The sequence below is a fragment of the Meira miltonrushii genome (genome assembly GCF_003144205.1).
Source record: "Meira miltonrushii strain MCA 3882 unplaced genomic scaffold FA14scaffold_2, whole genome shotgun sequence".
NCBI classification, from domain to species: Eukaryota; Fungi; Basidiomycota; class Exobasidiomycetes; order Exobasidiales; family Brachybasidiaceae; genus Meira; species Meira miltonrushii.
The window spans coordinates 1,739,714-1,756,971 of record NW_020289944.1 but is presented as its reverse complement, the minus strand read 5'-3'; the positions used below and the strand labels follow the sequence as shown (position 1 = coordinate 1,756,971).

The 17,258-nt window shown below is 44.6% G+C and overlaps 10 protein-coding genes across 10 annotated transcripts; 5 read left to right on the top strand and 5 right to left on the bottom strand.

The window, feature by feature from the left end:
* Positions 1 to 86: 86 nt before the first annotated feature.
* On the top strand, positions 87 to 1,491 carry FA14DRAFT_160472 (Co-chaperone Hsc20). The gene is made up of 2 exons (XM_025498693.1): positions 87 to 857; positions 924 to 1,491. Exons 1-2 carry the CDS (start codon positions 209 to 211, stop codon positions 1,085 to 1,087), a joined length of 813 nt encoding a protein of 270 aa, XP_025355545.1. The 5' UTR covers positions 87 to 208; the 3' UTR covers positions 1,088 to 1,491.
* FA14DRAFT_189228 (Nop52-domain-containing protein) lies at positions 1,158 to 2,267 on the bottom strand (the record flags this gene model as incomplete). The annotated part of the gene is made up of 1 exon (XM_025501708.1): positions 1,158 to 2,267. The coding sequence occupies one exon, from the start codon at positions 2,265 to 2,267 to the stop codon at positions 1,158 to 1,160; it is 1,110 nt and encodes a 369-aa protein (XP_025355544.1).
* A 236-nt stretch (positions 2,268 to 2,503) lies between these two features.
* On the top strand, positions 2,504 to 4,393 carry FA14DRAFT_133321 (Phosphoacetylglucosamine mutase). Its single transcript, XM_025496970.1, has one exon. The coding sequence runs from the start codon at positions 2,598 to 2,600 to the stop codon at positions 4,275 to 4,277; it is 1,680 nt and encodes a 559-aa protein (XP_025355543.1). The 5' UTR covers positions 2,504 to 2,597; the 3' UTR covers positions 4,278 to 4,393.
* Positions 4,394 to 4,518: 125 nt separating this feature from the next.
* Positions 4,519 to 5,105, bottom strand: FA14DRAFT_120697 (putative RPL42B-ribosomal protein L36a.e; the record flags this gene model as incomplete). The annotated part of the gene is made up of 2 exons (XM_025496424.1): positions 4,519 to 4,777; positions 5,044 to 5,105. The coding sequence occupies 2 exons, from the start codon at positions 5,103 to 5,105 to the stop codon at positions 4,519 to 4,521; spliced, it is 321 nt and encodes a 106-aa protein (XP_025355542.1).
* Positions 5,106 to 6,178: 1,073 nt separating this feature from the next.
* FA14DRAFT_105928 (WD40 repeat-like protein) lies at positions 6,179 to 7,576 on the top strand (the record flags this gene model as incomplete). Its single annotated transcript, XM_025495764.1, has 2 exons — positions 6,179 to 6,365; positions 6,429 to 7,576. Coding segments are annotated over 2 exons (1,335 nt in total), but the record flags the coding sequence as incomplete, so codon positions are not given.
* Positions 7,577 to 7,818: 242 nt separating this feature from the next.
* FA14DRAFT_160469 (HCP-like protein) lies at positions 7,819 to 11,728 on the bottom strand. Its single transcript, XM_025498692.1, has one exon. The coding sequence runs from the start codon at positions 11,645 to 11,647 to the stop codon at positions 7,922 to 7,924; it is 3,726 nt and encodes a 1,241-aa protein (XP_025355540.1). The 5' UTR covers positions 11,648 to 11,728; the 3' UTR covers positions 7,819 to 7,921.
* A 213-nt stretch (positions 11,729 to 11,941) lies between these two features.
* On the top strand, positions 11,942 to 13,261 carry FA14DRAFT_160468 (uncharacterized protein). The gene has a single exon (XM_025498691.1). It carries the CDS (start codon positions 11,949 to 11,951, stop codon positions 12,975 to 12,977), a length of 1,029 nt encoding a protein of 342 aa, XP_025355539.1. The 5' UTR covers positions 11,942 to 11,948; the 3' UTR covers positions 12,978 to 13,261.
* FA14DRAFT_133311 (uncharacterized protein) lies at positions 12,962 to 13,644 on the bottom strand. The gene is made up of 2 exons (XM_025496969.1): positions 13,401 to 13,644; positions 12,962 to 13,332 (listed from the first exon to the last, which is right to left on the bottom strand). The coding sequence occupies exons 1-2, from the start codon at positions 13,548 to 13,550 to the stop codon at positions 13,072 to 13,074; spliced, it is 411 nt and encodes a 136-aa protein (XP_025355538.1). The 5' UTR covers positions 13,551 to 13,644; the 3' UTR covers positions 12,962 to 13,071.
* A 144-nt stretch (positions 13,645 to 13,788) lies between these two features.
* On the bottom strand, positions 13,789 to 15,322 carry FA14DRAFT_167520 (3-oxoacid CoA-transferase; the record flags this gene model as incomplete). The annotated part of the gene is made up of 1 exon (XM_025500095.1): positions 13,789 to 15,322. Exon 1 carries the CDS (start codon positions 15,292 to 15,294, stop codon positions 13,789 to 13,791), a length of 1,506 nt encoding a protein of 501 aa, XP_025355537.1. The 5' UTR covers positions 15,295 to 15,322.
* A 367-nt stretch (positions 15,323 to 15,689) lies between these two features.
* On the top strand, positions 15,690 to 17,258 carry FA14DRAFT_39254 (putative MVD1-mevalonate pyrophosphate decarboxylase). Its single transcript, XM_025502282.1, has one exon. It carries the CDS (start codon positions 15,782 to 15,784, stop codon positions 17,093 to 17,095), a length of 1,314 nt encoding a protein of 437 aa, XP_025355536.1. The 5' UTR covers positions 15,690 to 15,781; the 3' UTR covers positions 17,096 to 17,258.

Sequence of the window (17,258 nt, the reverse complement as noted above, 5' to 3'; positions counted from 1 at the left end):
GAAGAAGACAGAAAAACCCGCGTATGCATATAAAAGAAGAGCAACGCTTAAAATTTTTTGGAATTTTTATTCGGATATCGGAAATTGGATTATTAAAGTGCTGTACGCGTAGGCTTGCTTAAAAGGCTTCTTCCTCCACAGATAAACACTTGCTGAGGTCATTGGAGAGAACCTTCATCGGACGACATCATCACAAATTGTAGCGAATATGATACTCAGATCCATTATTAGCCGGACCGCTTCTTTAGGAGTGAGGGAGAGAGCCCTCTTGCAAGTGAGTCAGAGGAGGATACCGAACGTGTCCACCGGACGATGCTTGCAACACCTTCAACAAGTAAGACTGCCTCTTGCAAACAGCTTTTCCACTTCGACTGTTCATCACAATCAAGCACAAAAGCAATGCTCCAGCTGCGGCACAACACTGCCACTCAATACACTGTCTTGCACTTCATGCTCAACTCTACAGCCTCTACCGTCTGAATTGAACGCATACGAACTATTAGGATTACAAGACGATCAAATTGCAAATAATGGATGGGATGTTGATTTGAACGAATTAAAGTCTATCTGGCGTAAAAGAATGGCATTAAGTCATCCAGACAGAATGGGAACGAAAAGTGAAAAAGAACAACAAATTGCCGCTCAACAATCCGCAATGATCAATAAAGCTTATGAAACTTTACGTGAACCACTTCAAAGGGCACATCTTTTATTGGAAAAATTTCAATCTTCCATACCGTCAGAAGCAGAATCGCTTGAAGATCCAGAAGTACTGATGGAAGTTATGGAACTGAGAGAAGAACTGGAAGAAGCAAGCACGGAAGAAGAAGCCGCTCAAGTTAGAGCAAGAAATAAAGGTGAGCTAATATATATTGAGCCTCATCCAAAACAGCTGCTGACTATATCTTTTTCTCTCACTACAGAACGACTCGATGCCACAGTTAATCTTTTGAGAGAAGCTTTCTCGCAGCAGCCACCAGACACAGAAACAGCTCGTTCAGCCGCTGTCGGATTACGGTACTGGAACAACATCGAAAAAGCTGCTCGCGAATGGCAACCGGGAAAACGTGTTGAACTACAACATTAAGCTTGCTAACTGATAGAATGATTCTTATTGACTAGTGTACAAAATTGCAATATCTGATTGAAGATTATCTTCATTCCTCGTCCTCTAATCGTTCCTCCTCTTCTCTACACATCTTGTAGATCCGTCTTCTGCGTGCTTCAACACTTTCTGCTCGGCTTGCAACGTCGAAGAGCTCAGAGAAAACCTGAGAGCGTAATTCGGTTGCACTTGCATTGGCTCTTTTGAAGATGTTGGGATATTCGCATTGGGATCCGCCATCTGTACTTCTTTTCTGACGTTTGCTAGCCCGATCAACGTTGTTCCTTGCATTCTGCTCAGTTTCTGACACTAAGCAGTCATCCAGATATGGAACAATGACAGCTTTGAGCATTCGGTCGAAATGTTGAGAAGCATGACAAGCGGCAGCCATATCAATGAATGGCTTCAGAAGGGATGTGATTGGCACAGTCTTGGTATCATCTTCTTCCTCTGCTTCCATCGAAAGAGCTTTGTCTAGTTCTTCTAGATAAATATCGCAGACGTGATACATCAATCCGTTTGGCGTTTTGACATCATTTGCTTGCAAGATACCGCCCGGCTTGATCAACATTGTCGCAAATCTTTCAACTGATTCCTTTTCGTATCCTTGCAAATCCAAAAGACGGAATCCAGCATTGATGAATCTTCTTACCAACATCATAAATTTGTCCACTCGCCATTTATCCAATCCCCACCATTCACGTACCATTGAATCCAAAAATCCTTCAAAGAATTGCCAAGCGGTATTTGAGATTTGTTGCTGGTTCTTCAACGATTTTTGAATACTTAAAGGTATTTCTGCCATTTCATTCGCTAGAGCTTGTTGTACCCTTGGCTTATCAGACATCCAAAAACAATAAAAGATTCCTTTCCATAATTTTGCCATTTCTAGATCAGATAGAGGTTCAGCGTTCAAAGCGTCTGCTTGACTTAAGTATGCTGCCAATGAGCGTATTGCATCATCTCTGATTGATTTCTCGGTTGATGCTAATGCTTTTCCTAGGGGTAAACTTGCGGTTTCTGTGATTTTCTCATCTTCTTCAGCTGCAACAGCTGCTTTCGAGCTTCCAGCTGCTGCTTTTTGAGTACCGCTACTTCTCCTTCTCTCTTCCCCTGTCTTTCCTACTTTTCTGCTTGACTGCGATGCTACCTTTGTGACCATGATTGGATATACAATCTTTGAGGATGAAAGAGGTAGAAAGCATTTAAGCAATTTGGCTAGTTATCCTGCATCTTCTTGAAACATAAATTCCAAAAAATTTACACTCGCCCAGGCACGTGAGCATCGATTAAACAGTTCATGGATACAGCCAAAGGAGCGCGTCGACTATGGAACAAGAGAACAACACATTCATTAGCTTGATGCAACGTGGAAAAGGCGGCTTAAGCCTTAATTAACATACATGCACATTCCCAAACGGTAAAGCCATGCTCACAAAGCAACACGAAGTATTCTCCATTCTCTCATCATTCAATCAATTACCTGAACAAAATGACTACACCAGCCGGAATTGATGCTGCTATTCGTGCAACAAGTTCGGATGAGATCCCATTCGCTTTGATCGAACAAGGCTTTGAAGCATTTCCCAAGCCAGCCGGAAAGAAGTTTGAATATGGTACAACGGGAATTCGTACAAAAGGTGATACATTGGAAAGTACATGTTATCGTCTTGCAATTATTGGTGCTTTACGTAGTAAGAGCTTAAATGGAAAGCTAATCGGCTTAATGGTTACTGCAAGTCATAATCCTGAACCTGATAATGGAATCAAACCAATCGATTCAAGAGGTGAAATGTTGGACGTAACTTGGGAACCATACTGTACTGCAGCATGCAATGCTGTTGACGCTCAAGAATTCTTTGGAATCTTGAAAAAGCTCATTCATGCTTACAAGATCGACTTGAAAACTCCAGCAAAAGTCATTTACGGACATGATACAAGACCATCTTCACCCATGCTCATCAAAGCAGTAGCTTCCGGTTTAGCAGCAATGGGTGCTCAAACAATCGATGCAGGCCTAAAGACAACACCACAGTTGCACTACCTTGTTCATGCTCACAACACAGCCGGAACAGAAGAAGCATATGGAGAGCCAACCGAAGAAGGTTACTACAAAAAGCTTGCAGATGCATTCTTGAAATTGGTAGAGGGTAAGCCAGCAACGAGCAAATTGACCGTGGACTGTGCAAACGGTGTCGGTGCTCATGCTTTGCTCAATATCCAAAAGTACATTCCCTCATCTGCTTTAGAGATCAGAGCATTACGAACTGCTATTGGCACAAAAGGAGCTTTGAACGATGGCTGTGGTGCTGATTACGTTAAAATTGGACAGAAACTACCAAAAGATATCGAAAAGGATGGAGTTCAACAAGGTGATAGAATGTGCTCTTTCGATGGAGATGCAGACCGAATCGTCTTCTACTACCTACGTGGCAACCCTGCACAAAAAGATAGCTTCCGTTTGTTAGACGGCGACAAGATTGCCGCCTTGGCAACGGACTACATTAGCGAGTTGGCCAAGAAAGCAGGCATCGAATTGAATGTTGGATGTGTCCAGACTGCATATGCCAACGGAAGCTCCACAAAGTACCTTGAACAACGGGTACCAGTCACATGCACGCCTACAGGTGTCAAGCATCTTCATCGTGCTGCCGAACATTATGATGTCGGTGTTTACTTCGAAGCAAACGGTCACGGAACAGTCTTGTTCTCTCCTGACGCTCTCAAACTTCTAAGCGAAGCCAAGCCAACCACACCAGCCGCAGAAGATGCTTTAATCCAACTAAGAAATTTGGTCGATGTGATCAATCAAACGGTTGGTGATGCAATCAGTGATATGTTATTAGTGGAAGTGATCCTAAGATCAAGACAATGGGATTGCGAAGAATGGGATGCCTTGTACGAAGAATTGCCAAACAAGATGCTCAAAGTGATCGTTAAAGATCGTGCTGCATTCACAACAGAAGATGCAGAAAGAAGATTGGTTACCCCCACTGGATTACAAGCAAAGATTGATGAAGTTGTGGCCAAGTACAAAGACGCTCGTTCATTCGTCCGTCCAAGTGGAACGGAAGATTGTGTTCGAGTTTATGCTGAAACAGGATTGGCCGCCGAATTAGATAGTCTTGCCAATAATGTCGCCAAATTGGTACAAGAAGCAAGCGATGCTTAAATGTAAGAGAGAAAATTTAATGTAGATATACTTAAACTCAAGCGGACCTGACTGAGTGTACGTGTGTGTGCAAATGGTACATTTCATACGACCTAATGATGCATATGTAGAGAGATGTATGAGAAGTGTGACGTTGTAAAAGATAAAGTAGTGGTCATCACCTTTTGGATCAAAACCCTACCAAAATCCCTCACAAACGTCACAGGTAAAGCTGAATGATATGGTGTATACAGCAAATCCTTTAGAAAACCAAAGCAGCACCCTTTGTCTTCTTGTCTCCACCCAATTCGAAGTGCTTGCAACGCTTCAAAGCCATGTGAGAACGGTATTTGCATGCTGAGCATTCCAAACGCAAAACGACCTTCTTGGTTGTCTTTGCTTTCTTGTGGAAAACTGGCTTGGTTTGACCACCATAACCCTTTTGTTTAGCATCATAACGACGCTTTCCTTGGGCGTACAAGGAGGCCTTACCGGTCTTGTATTGGGTGACCTTGTGTGGGCTGTGAAAAGGAAGATTGAGGAAAGGTGAGTGATTCGGTCTTATTTTACAATCGCACATCAGTAGAGTGGTGATAGTGATCGCATGACGGTACGAAGGTGGCTGCTCATATGTGTATGCGTTCAAGCTTTTGAGCATTGCCAACCTGACCTCCAAATGACATCGTCCTTCAGCAAGATCCGTGTCTTTACACACTCAATCCTACGCCCGCCATGTACATCACAACTACCACTCTACCGATAACCAGAGATTGATTTGGACACTCACGTATGCTTCTTGCATTGTTTACCCTTGCAGTATGTTCTGCGTGTCTTGGGAACGTTCACCATCTTGACTGAAAGTTGGTATGAATCGGTAAGGGAGAGAATCAATTATCAGTTTGATGTTCCAGAGTCGAAAGTAGATATCTGAAGCCAAGCAATCGTCGCCTTTTCGGAATTGGAGGTAGTGTCGTAAAGATCGTGGATAGTTCGAGGAAGTCGATGTATAATTGCAAACAGGCGTTCCCTCTTCTTTCATGTCGGCTTCCCACATCTATGTCCATCGCATCGAAATCTCATCAGAATACCAAATCCAGTCCCATCAAGGCGTCGATTGCTGTGCTCCATTGTCGAAATACTCACCCTATTCACTTCAAATGGCGAGAGTAACGTGTGGTAGGGAAAGCAAAGTGATGATTAGCAGAAGATGTTAATGTCCAATACCGTACAAATCATTTGGCCGGCCGAAAGCCTTTGGGAATTACTCAACAGCCTTTAAGCCTACACCGGCCTATCTACGCACCTAGAGGTACATTCTTCTGGAGCGTTACACATTTGACTGATATAATGCTTATGGCTACATGCGCGCGCAGCACTGCGGCCCACAACACGTAAGGCATAGTCAAAAAATTTACAGGACGTCGATGTAGATCACGTGTATCTGCTACAGCTTAGATAAGCTGATTTTATCTTTCTCCCGTGATGAAACGCGTATCGATAGAGTCTGAATGAACAAGAACTTGCATTGGCACTTTGCCTGTATTGTGGCTTTGGTGTTGCTTGTATGCATTCTTAAAGTGTTGTTCTCTTGAGTAGAAACTCCACTCCTCTTCCTCCTATTCTCACCATCAATCAAAACTACATTCTTTGCAATAATGGCACCTTCAGATGAAAGTGTCTTGGGAGAACTCTCTTGCAACTTTGGCGATCTAAACGTTCGAGCAAAGAATGGCAAGAGTCTTTCATCAAATAGCGGTGGTAAGCAACGTCATTATGATGAAGATGTTTTACCACACTCTGGTCGTGTCCGAAGTGTAGACGTAACAAAAGACTTCGAAACGGGTATAGTAGGAGGCGAGAATGTGAAACAAGCCACACATGCAAAGCAAAGACAAGCATCTTCAAGTGGAAATGGAACAGGTTCGCGAGGCGATCGTTTCATCCCTAATCGAGAGCTGTCTCGATCTGCCGGTCTAATGGCAGATCATTTGCGTGACGGAATGGGTGGTGAAACTCTGGCAGGAAGAGCAGGCAGCTCGAACAACAGCACAGGTAGAGCTTCTTCACCTTTCGATAGAACGATGAACGATCACAGTCAAAATCTCACCGGTAGCTCAAAAGGACTTGATTTTGATGACATCGATGATTCAAATGCACCTGCTGATCTTGGAGAAGCTTTGCAAATGGAAAGAGGTCATCGAATCTTGAGCTTCAATGCAATGGCACCTGACACACATTCTGCACCCGAGATGCGCAGTCGATATGCTGTTCCACGTCCAAAGATCTTGCCATCTTCTTTAACTGCAGGAGGAAGGAGAAGGATTGCAACAACACCAGAAAAGACTTTGGATACGCCAGATATGCGGGATGATTTCTATTCGCACCTCTTATGTTGGAGCTCACAAAATGTCATTGCTATCGCTCTTGGAGGATCAGTCCACACCTGGAACGGTAATACAGGTGACGTTTCCGAAGTTTGCGATTTACTCGAGATGAGTGAAAGAGTTGGAGGAGGACAAGCTTCTGTGGTCAAAGCAATGACATGGGACGATTCAGGAACATTGTTGCAGATCGGTACAAATACGGGTCACGTACAAATCTGGGACATGGAAACACAAACGAGGGTGAGAACATTCAAACCTTCAGCTGATGGACAGGATGCAGCTGATAATACCAGCGTTACAACTACTTCATGGGCCGAAGATGGTACGCTTGCTTTGGGATATTGGAGTGGTCTGTTGCGGGAACATGATCTACGTCAACGCGATAGTATCATTCGTGATATCCATAGTGCCCACACTCAAAGCATTTGTGGAATGTCTTATCGAGCTGATAGTGCTTTATTGGCCACTGGAGGTAATGACAATGTTGTCAAAGTATGGGATCGCAGATCAAATACGGCAAAGATGCAAAAAGAACGACATCGGGCGGCAGTACGGGCTTTGAGTTGGTCTCCGATGAATTCTTCCCTCTTGGCTACTGGAGGTGGAACGTTGGATAAAGCAATTCACTTCTGGAATGTGACACAAGGAACTCGATTACAAAGCATTCAGACTGATGCTCAAGTAACTGCATTGCACTGGTCATACAGATACAAGGAGATTGCCAGCTGTCATGGTACTTCCGCAGCTTCAGAAGGTAGTGCAACTCCCTCATATCTTAATCTCTGGAGCTATCCTTCATTGGATAAGCTGGAAAGTTTGGCTGCACATGAAAGTCGTACATTGCACTCTTGCTTGAGCCCTGATGGACAAGTATTGGCAACCTGTGGTACGGACGAAAGTCTAAAGTTTTGGCGTTTATTCGAAGTTTTGGACGATGCAAAGAGCAAAGCAAGCACAGGTACCGGCGGTGTGACTTCGACAGGTTCGTCATCTGCAGGAGGCGTCCATGTAAAGACTGGCGCCACGGGTGTGAAGAAGATGCATTCCCTTCGTTGAATTCTCAGCTTCTCATGTAATATTATTCCAATTTTGACCTTTTTTTTTCTCCCTCAATAGCACAACAGTTATCGTATACTCAATCTACGTTCATCTTTCATACATTCATATTCACAATAGCACTCATTCATACCAATTTTCATATGTTGCTATAACCAACATTGAGTGATATCGATTACGATGAGAAATGTGTAAGTTATACAATGTCTTGCTTCAATACTACTTTTATAGCCCGGCATATGCATTGCCATCTTGAAGTGGCCATCCGAACGGTTGATTTGGATCCACTGCTGGAGGCCCACCTTGAGCGGCTTGAGCTGCTTCTTGTCTTCTCCTTTGGTCTTCCGCACTTCCACTTCCATCACCAGCAGCATCAGCGGCTCGAGCTGCAGCTTCTTCGCGTCTTTGACGTTCTAGGCGTAATTGTACACCTTGACGAACGTAAACTAACATGGCCAAAGCTGCAAGACCGAAAACGATCATCAAGCCTTCGATTGTGCCGTCCAAATTTTCAGTTCCATGAACGTTTGTTGCACTTCCACCGCCTTGTGCGACATTGTGACCCGATCCTCCTCCTGCTGCGGCTGTTGGCCCATTATCATAGAATTCGGGAAGGTTGTGATCGCCCATTTCTGCACCCTGTGCTGCCGCTCCGTTAGCCGCTTGACCGGCGGCTTCGTGTCTCTCATGTTGGAATCGAATTTCATCGGCTTCCGTGTAAGGCATTTCGCCATTATCGAAGAATCCACCTGACATTGCTCCTAAAACACGACTTCTGCCCGTTGGACCGAATGCTAAACCATTCAAAAGGTTCAAGGCAGTTGCGTCTTTGTTCGTGAAAGCATCCCAACATGCCATAAAGAATAATTTTGCCAAGCTTAGGAGAACAGGTAAGTATGCCTCTTTGTTCAATTCCAACGCCATATCGTAATATCGCTTGGCCAGATTATAATCCTTTTTGGGAACACCAAGACCGCGTTCATACATGAATCCCATGTTCCAGTATGCGAGAGCAGAAGTTTGTTTCTCGGCCGCTGCTGAGTAACAAGCTGCAGCCTTGTCATAGGATACGCTTGGTATGGTGGAAATTCCAGAAGTTGCAGTTGGAACGTCTTCTTCAGTCCTGCTTTCGGGTACATCTTCTTGATCAAGATCTAGTAGTCGCTCTTCTGAAGGTAGACTGGATCCTATACCATAGTAGTAGTAATCACCCATCTTGACGAGAGCATCAACGTTGTCTTGCGCTGCACTGCGAATCCAATGGATCAGAGCAAGTCGATCGGTAGAATTGTTTTGAGGGATGTCAAAGGCAGAAATCTTCAAACGTTTCTTGTCCCGATCAAGAACCCATGCAAGGTTGTTTTGTGCTGCTTCATAGCCTCTTTCACCTGCTATCGACCAGCCCAATAAAGCACGCCCACGCATGCCTTTACCCCAAGCACGTTCAGCACGGCTGAATGTCGGATCTTTCCAATCTCCTCTTTCGATGGCAAATTTGAATCCGTTGACTGCATTTCTGCATCGATCATGCGATGCCGTACCAGGTGCATCGATGATATATGCATTTGGATCAGAGGGATCGATTTTGAGTCTGCCCATATGAATGTTAATCAAAGCCAGATAGTAATAAGATTCGAATGAATTACCCAACTTCATTGCCAAATCAAAGAACTTTGCCGCTTGCGTATATTCACGTAGTTGAAAGTGAATCTTTCCCAGATTGATACAACCACCAACGCTTGACATGATTCCAGCCGAACAAGACATTTCGAAATACTCAACTGCTTTTTTAATATTCTTTGGAACGCTTAAACCCAATTGATGCATCAATCCAAGCCCATTTTGCGATTCTGAGGATCCTTGTTCCGCACCGCGTGAGAACCATACCCATGCTCGAACATGACTTGGTGGGACGCCTTCACCTCTAAGCCACATTCTACCGAGGAGACTTGCTGCAGTTCCGGCCAAAAGGGCATGTGTATCATCCACATTCAGCTTCACATCTTCACCATGTTCGCCCTTTTTGGCCAACAATCCAGTCGGCCCTCCTTTAGCGACCATTTGCGCATCAAGTGGCCAGACATCTCGGACTATGCGCATGAGATAGTCTCTCGCCTTTTTATAATCTCTTGGAACACGAGCAGCACTCTCACTTGCACCCAAAACACTTCCGCCGTAATAGATTTGTGCTAGCTTTAAAGCGTAGCTGGGATCTCCCCTTTGAGCATGGTAGGTGAAGAATTCGAGTAAGTCTTCCAGTCTTCTACCGTCAGAGGAGCCATCGGATGGTAATCGATTGAGCATAGCTTGTATTGCAGGTCGATGTTTAGCCCATCCTGTTGAAGCAGCTGATGCACCCGGCCCAAACACGCCTCCCGACAAATCTGATAATCGTAGATGGGTATATGGCAATGTCAACCCACCCGGTGGACCGGATTGGTATCTACGCAATGCGTCAGTAGCAGCTTTTTCATACCAATACAACGTTGATCCACAATTGGGTGTGACTCCAATTCCAGCATTGTGTCTATACGCCAGTGTCATTTGTGCTAAACTGTCGCCCGATTTTGCAGCAGCTGTGTAGTGAAGCAATGCTTTCGATTGTCGATCTTCTACTTCTTCCACCAATCGTTTGTCTTCCACACCCAACAATCGCCATCCTTCTCGACCCCAAGCGCCTCCTTCCATCCAACCGAGATAATTATGTGCACTTGCATTACCAGTCATAGAGACAAGACGCTCTAAGCACGCTTTCGCACGAAGGGGATGAGGTAAAGCACCGTGTGTACCCCAGAAAGAATGCATTGCCAATGCCCAAAGGGCATCTGGATTGGGACGAGTTTGATTGACGGCCATCAGTCTATCCTTAGATTGGAGGAAACTTTCGATAGATTGCTCTTCCAGATGTTGGCTGGAGAATATTGAGTTTTCAGTGCTCCAGTCAATCATAGATGCCTGCTTTACCAACATATCTCGATCTTCAACGGAAGGAGCATCTCCCCATCCAGAAGCCCACGTCAGCAAGGCGATTGCTTCCTCTCTCCAGCGATCATGCCACTGTCTTTGCTCTGCTTCTCGTTTCTTGCGAGACAGGCTGCCTGGCATGGATATTTTATCCCAGCCCATGGAAGTGTTTTTGTTCGAGGAAGTTTGTGAATTGCCATTCTGCTCTGTCTGTTGCTCTTCTTCAGACGATGAAAGGAAAGGACCAAAGTATGCATCATCTCCACCATCCCATTCTGGCCATAACTGTTGCGGCCTAGCACCTGGGAAAGCTCGTGCTTGTTCCTCTTCTCCTGGATCTTTGCCTGCAACATAGGCTTCAGGAGGTGCTAAGATATTACCACCTTCCCATCCCATTCCACTTCCTCCTCGCATAGCAGCTGCTAAATTGACGGGAGATCGATGACCTTGTCCTGCAGCCGCATCATTTCGTGCACCCGGAAACGGTATCAGAGTGATCAACATGTCACGCAGTCGTATCAAATCTCGAAAGATGCCAGTGAAAGGAAGCCAATTCTTGAATAATTCCCAGTATAATGAGATTCCATTCAGTCTTTTCTGCTGAGCTGAAACAGGCGGAGAGCGTTTCTTGTCTGCTTGCTTTGCCTTTGGTGACTTAGTCTCCTTTCGTCCTCCTGCAGATGATGCTTTTTGGTTTGCAAGTGTTGAACGCAAAAGACGAATAGCACGATCGTATGCTTCATCCGCTGTCATTGATTTGGAAGAAGGATTAGGGGAAGGAGGAGTGGGCGATGTTGGCACAACCATATCATCTTCTTGAGCGGGGCTTTGTACGACGACATTTGAATCTTCTGCTAGTGTCGTCTGTACTTGACTTAGACAGAATAGGATGAGAGCACATAATGCCAGTAATCCTATTCCCCTACTCCAAGACCATCTTCCTAATCTCCGGCGACCCCTTTTACGACCACTGTCGATTCCAATCATGACGAAGATTCTCCAAGCATTAACACATGGAAGTATAGTAGTCTGTAAAGGTATCCTCTATATGCTGTTGAGCAGTTGGAAGTTTGAACACATCATTACGAAAGCTGGCAATTGCAATGTATGCATGCAAAAGCGGTGCCGGCGCACGGTCTAATATGAGAAGACGTGGAGCTTTCGTTTGGCAGAAGAGGCGTAGAATGATTAGCTGTGGGCTTAAGGCCTGCACGCGTGTGATGAATTCGCGTAAAGAGAATAACACAAAGTGCAACACTCTCCCTCTCATCATCATCATCTGCACACTATGCCGCCCAGATCAAGACCAACTACTCCGGTCAGACGAGTATCTCGTGGATCTATATCTTCTCATCATCGTGCTTCGGTTTCGGGCGGTCATGCACTAGGTTCAAGTGCAGCTACTGGTAACGGACCGGACGCAGAACCGACACCACTTTCATTTCTATCTCAAGCGATCGGGGATTTGGCATACGAAACAGCAACATTGCAATCCAATCTGGAAGCAGTAGATGAAATCCAAGGTGCACTGCATACATTCGATGAAAGCTTCTCTCTGTTCTTGTATGGCCTCAAGATGAACGCCTTTTGTGTCGAATGGCAAGAAGCACCAGGAGAAGAAAACTTTGAGAGGGCAGAAGAACGAAAAGCTGCTTTCGCCATGGACTCTTCGAGAAGGTATGGAAGGCCGTCATTCGCGGGAACAGCGGGAAGGCCGTCATATGCAGGAACAGCGGGAGATGGTTCAACGACAGTGTACGATGCAGCGACTGCTGATCAAACATACATGACGCAAGATGATGATATCGATCTTGGACAACGGAAGCCAACAATATCATCAGCACAACAAAAAGTTCCACTAAAACCTGCACTGAAATCGGCAATGAAGAAACCGACCCCCGTTAGTGCAACCACAGCAAAAGCTGCTGCTGCTGCTACTTCTCGACCCGGTCAAGCGGGCAAAGCTACAACATCAGCTGGAGCATCCACTTCTGCCGCACCTCAAAAGCCCAAAATTACAGCAGCTGAAAAAAAGAAACGGGAGGCGGCAGCAGAACAGGTTGTCGATCTATTGCCGTTAGATTATCGTGGCGGTGATCCTAGCGCAAAACGCTTGGCGATGAGTGTGATTTTGGCTTTAATTGCAGCAGGACAAAAAGGTATTCGAATCAATGAGATCGTCAGAGCACCGGATCTACCACAAGCCAAAGTGAATAAATGCTTGATTGCACTCGTTGGTGCAAAGCAAGTTTTACGAAGGTCGGATAATGGCGTTGTGTATCATTTGGATCCCGAAAAGAACCCTATCGCAGCATGAAAGCCGATGACTGCTGCATCTTGTATTGATATATCTGTATTGTACAATATTTGGTACATGATTGCTATTCCTGTACATTTGTGTAATTTATAATTTATACCACCCTTCTCTGTTGTGATTCTGCCCATTGTTCACGCCAAGTAGATGATCCAGGTTGACGAACTCCGGTTACCTGTGAAGTAGAGAATCGACCAAGGCTTCCATTCGGTCGTAGACTTGGCGTAAAAGATGAAGATTGTGATGAGGATGGGTGAGCACTAGTCTTTCCTGTATTAACATCACTCTTCCCGGCTAATCTTTGTTGTCGTAATTCTTCCAATGCCGTTTTTACGTCTGCTCGATTTCTTGGCGGTTTCTGCAATTGCGAGTGGGTGAAGTGTTAGTCCGCAATACCTTCATGCTACTTCGCTGTATTCAACTCACATATAGTGATCCTTCATCCGGCCAGAATTGATCACGAAGCGGTAACACATTATCGTGATACCATTGTGGATCTCCGTAATGCACCATGATTGCCAACGGGAAGAATAGGTACAAAGAGAACTTGAACAGTTCCAAATTAGGTCCTGCCATGGCGAAAAAAGCGTGCCGGTATGTCAAAATAAGTCGATGGCGAGGATGAAGGTGACCGCTTAAACAAAAAATTGCTTCTTTACTCCACACCCACATTCTTACGCGTGACAAATTGATAGTGCTTAAAAGACGATGCTCGCATACATCCTCACACTTTAAACGATTTCTTCAACAGATGATATGATATTTCGACAAAGCAAAGATGATAGTACATGATGGTTAAAAGATATTGGGATGATCAAGCCTCAACACCTGGGCCGACGTTGAATTTAGCATCAGTCTTTTGTTCAACTTCTTGCAAAGTGACGCCAGGTTGCAATTCGATCAAAGTTAATCCTTCATTTCCGATTCTGTCAACGTCAAAGACACACAAATCGGTAATGATACGAGAAACGCAACGTGCACCGGTCAAAGGTAGTTTGCAATCTTGAACGATCTTACTTCTACCATTCTTATCAACGTGATCAGTTAAAACGACAACTTTTGTATGATCAGGAGATGAAACCAAATCCATTGCACCTCCCATTCCTTTCATAACCTTTCCGGGAATCATGTAGTTTGCCAAATCTCCATTTGATCCGACTTGCAATGCTCCCAACATTGTCACATCAACATGACCACCGCGAATCATACCGAAAGATTCAGATGATTCAAATGTTGATGCTCCGGGAAGTAAGGTGACTGTTTCCTTTCCTGCATTGACCAAATCTGCATCAACTTGATCCTTTGTGGGATAAGGACCCATACCCAAGATACCATTTTCACTGTGCATGATCACACTGACACCTTCAGGCAAGAAGGAAGGTACCAAAGCTGGCATACCAACACCCAAATTGACGTAGTCGCCATCTTTCACTTCCAGTGCGGCACGTTGTGAAATACGTTCACGACGTGTTCTTGCATCTGACTTCTCAGATTTGTCTTCGGATGATTTTTTGTCTTCTTGAACAGTAATCACTTCAATACCCTTTTCTTCGGTTGCTTTGACGATTCGGTTAACGAAGATGGAAGGTAAATGAATAGTGTTTGCATCCAATGAACCAACTGGAACAATCTCTTCTGCTTCAACGATTGTCATACGTGCATTCTTTGCAAATGCTGCACCAAAGTTGCTTGCTGCATACCTGAACATGCAATTACCCATCTCATCAGCTTTCCAAACGTGTACGATTGCAACATCAGCTTGAATTGATTCTTCCAAAATATAATCTCTTCCTTTAAAGTTTCGTACTTCTTTTGGTTTAGAGTATTCTTTTGGTACAGGAGCGGATTTGCTTCCTTCTGCTTGTTCTTCATATCGGATTACTAGTTCTCCCTTTTGAACTGCAGTTCCGAAACCGGTTGGAGTATAGAAGGCGGGAATTCCGAATGCACCTGCTCTGCACTTTTCGACCATTGATCCTTGTGGTGTAAGTTGAAGGCCAACACGACCTGCAAGGTATTCTTGTTCGAAGTACTTGTTCGATCCAATGAAAGAAGAAATCATCTTTGCGACCTGCTTTGAGTGTAACAATTTACCCAAACCACGTTGACCACTTCCTGCGTTGTTACTGACACATGTCAAGTCTTTGATGTTGCTATTCTCACTGATGGCTTTGATCAATGTGTCAGGTGTACCACAAAGACCAAAGCCTGAAGATAAAACGATTGATCCCGATTTGATATCCTTCACTGCTTCTGCCGCACTCGGAAAAACTTTTGAGGGTAATTTGGAAGTAGAAGCAAAGCGAACAGACAAAGGCATAGAGTAAGATCCAATGGCCGCCCTTGAACTTTGCAAGGTTGTGCGTGCCATTGGCTTTGTGAAACGGGTAGCAGATGTGCTCAACATGATGTCTATCTCTGGGAGAAGGTGATGGTGGAGAGGTTTGATCACTTTCGAACGAATCTTCCGACTTTGAAATATGATTCCTCTTTATATATGCGCCTTTATGTTGTAAGTGTAAGCGTGTATTTCCGAGGTGGGTACAATTATCAATCCATTCCCCGGAGTCCGATCGGAGAACTGCTTGTTGGCTTGTAGTAAAGACGCGATCCGAGAATTCAATCGGCTTTTTCGGTGGGGAGAGGGAATTTGATTACTTAAGCAGATCTCCAACATCACGCTAATATTTGGAAGAAAGTTGTCAAAAAAGAGAAATAAAGCTCACAAACACACACGAGAGAATGATTGGGGAGATAGAGCGCGCATTGATGATCTCTCTCTGCTCACCATCAACCCTATTCAAAACATGTCATCTCAACCTATCATCACTGCCACATGTTCGGCACCAGTTAACATTGCAGTCATAAAATATTGGGGTAAACGTGATACAAAGCTAATCTTACCAACAAATGATTCACTTTCCGTCACCTTAGATCAAGATCATCTTCGTAGTGTTACAACCGCAAGGGCTGATATCTCATTTCAAAAAGGAGATCGTCTCTGGCTAAACGGCGTAGAAGAAGAAATCGGAACAGAAGGACGCTTACGTACATGCATTGAAGAATGTCGTAAAGTACGTAAAGGAATGGAAGCTAAAGATGGTTCATTGGCAAAGATTTCAGGATTACCATTACACATCTGCAGTGAAAACAACTTCCCCACAGCTGCTGGATTAGCATCTTCTGCTTCAGGTTTCGCTGCTTTGGTTGCCACACTAGCGGCTCTTTATGGCCTCAAACCCACTCTCAATTCCTCCGATCTCAGTAAATTCGCACGTCAAGGAAGTGGATCTGCTTGTAGATCTTTGTTCGGCGGTTTTGTTGCTTGGCAATCAGGAACGGAAGCATCAGGTGACGACAGCTTAGCAATTGAAGTCGCACCCCGCGAGCATTGGCCTACACTGCAAGCATTAATCTGTGTTGTGAGCGATGCAAAGAAAGGTACTCCAAGTACGGCGGGTATGCAACGTACAGTGGCTACTTCACCACTATTGCAACACAGAATCAAAGATGTCGTGCCTGCACGAATGGAAGCGATGCGAAAAGCCATTAAAGATCATGACTTTGATTCTTTTGCAGATTTGACAATGGCAGACAGCAACAACTTCCATGCATGCGCTTTGGATACCGCACCACCAATTTTCTACATGAATGACGTTAGCAGAGCAATCGTTCAGCTAGTGGAAGAATTCAACCGAGCAAGTGTGGCAGAAGGAAAGGGAAAACGTATCGCTTATACTTATGACGCAGGACCAAATGCAGTCCTCTATGCTGAAGAGAAGGAGATGAAGACGATTTTGGCTGTCATTCGTCATTATTTCCCAAATACTGATTTCGATGATACGTTCAACTTATTGGGAGCAGGTGCAAATGCTTCTCATCGTGGTGCTCAAGAAGCAGTTCCATTGCCAACCAACGAAGTACCAAAAGGTTTCAATGAGAACGTCATTCCTGTTCAAGAACCTGGAGCAGTTCGTAGATTGATTCACACTCGTGTAGGAGATGGACCACGTGTTTTACATACATGGGGAGATGGAAAGGGCACTGCAGGTGATGTTAAAGAGAGTCTTTTGGGAGAAGATGGAATACCCTTGCGATTGCAAAGAGCTAAACGTGCTTAACATTGAGGAATCAGAGCATTAGATGTATACGATTTTTATAGTCTTAGTAAGCAGCATTCACGCAATTAAATCAGGCATATTTGCAGTCTTATCTTGCGCGTCAAAAGCAATGACTCGCCGAAGACGGTGTAAGATTTTAAGAAGGAAGCTAAGAATTTTATCA

Coding starts and splice junctions, on each gene's coding strand:
- FA14DRAFT_160472 (XM_025498693.1), top strand. CDS start 209: ATGATACTCAGATCCATTATTAGCCGGACCGCTTCTTTAGGAGTGAGG. Junction 858..923: donor AGTTAGAGCAAGAAATAAAG/GTGAGCTAATAT, acceptor CTCTCACTACAG/AACGACTCGATGCCACAGTT.
- FA14DRAFT_133321 (XM_025496970.1), top strand. CDS start 2,598: ATGACTACACCAGCCGGAATTGATGCTGCTATTCGTGCAACAAGTTCG.
- FA14DRAFT_160469 (XM_025498692.1), bottom strand. CDS start 11,647: ATGATTGGAATCGACAGTGGTCGTAAAAGGGGTCGCCGGAGATTAGGA.
- FA14DRAFT_160468 (XM_025498691.1), top strand. CDS start 11,949: ATGCCGCCCAGATCAAGACCAACTACTCCGGTCAGACGAGTATCTCGT.
- FA14DRAFT_133311 (XM_025496969.1), bottom strand. CDS start 13,550: ATGGCAGGACCTAATTTGGAACTGTTCAAGTTCTCTTTGTACCTATTC. Junction 13,333..13,400: donor CGGATGAAGGATCACTATAT/GTGAGTTGAATA, acceptor TCGCAATTGCAG/AAACCGCCAAGAAATCGAGC.
- FA14DRAFT_39254 (XM_025502282.1), top strand. CDS start 15,782: ATGTCATCTCAACCTATCATCACTGCCACATGTTCGGCACCAGTTAAC.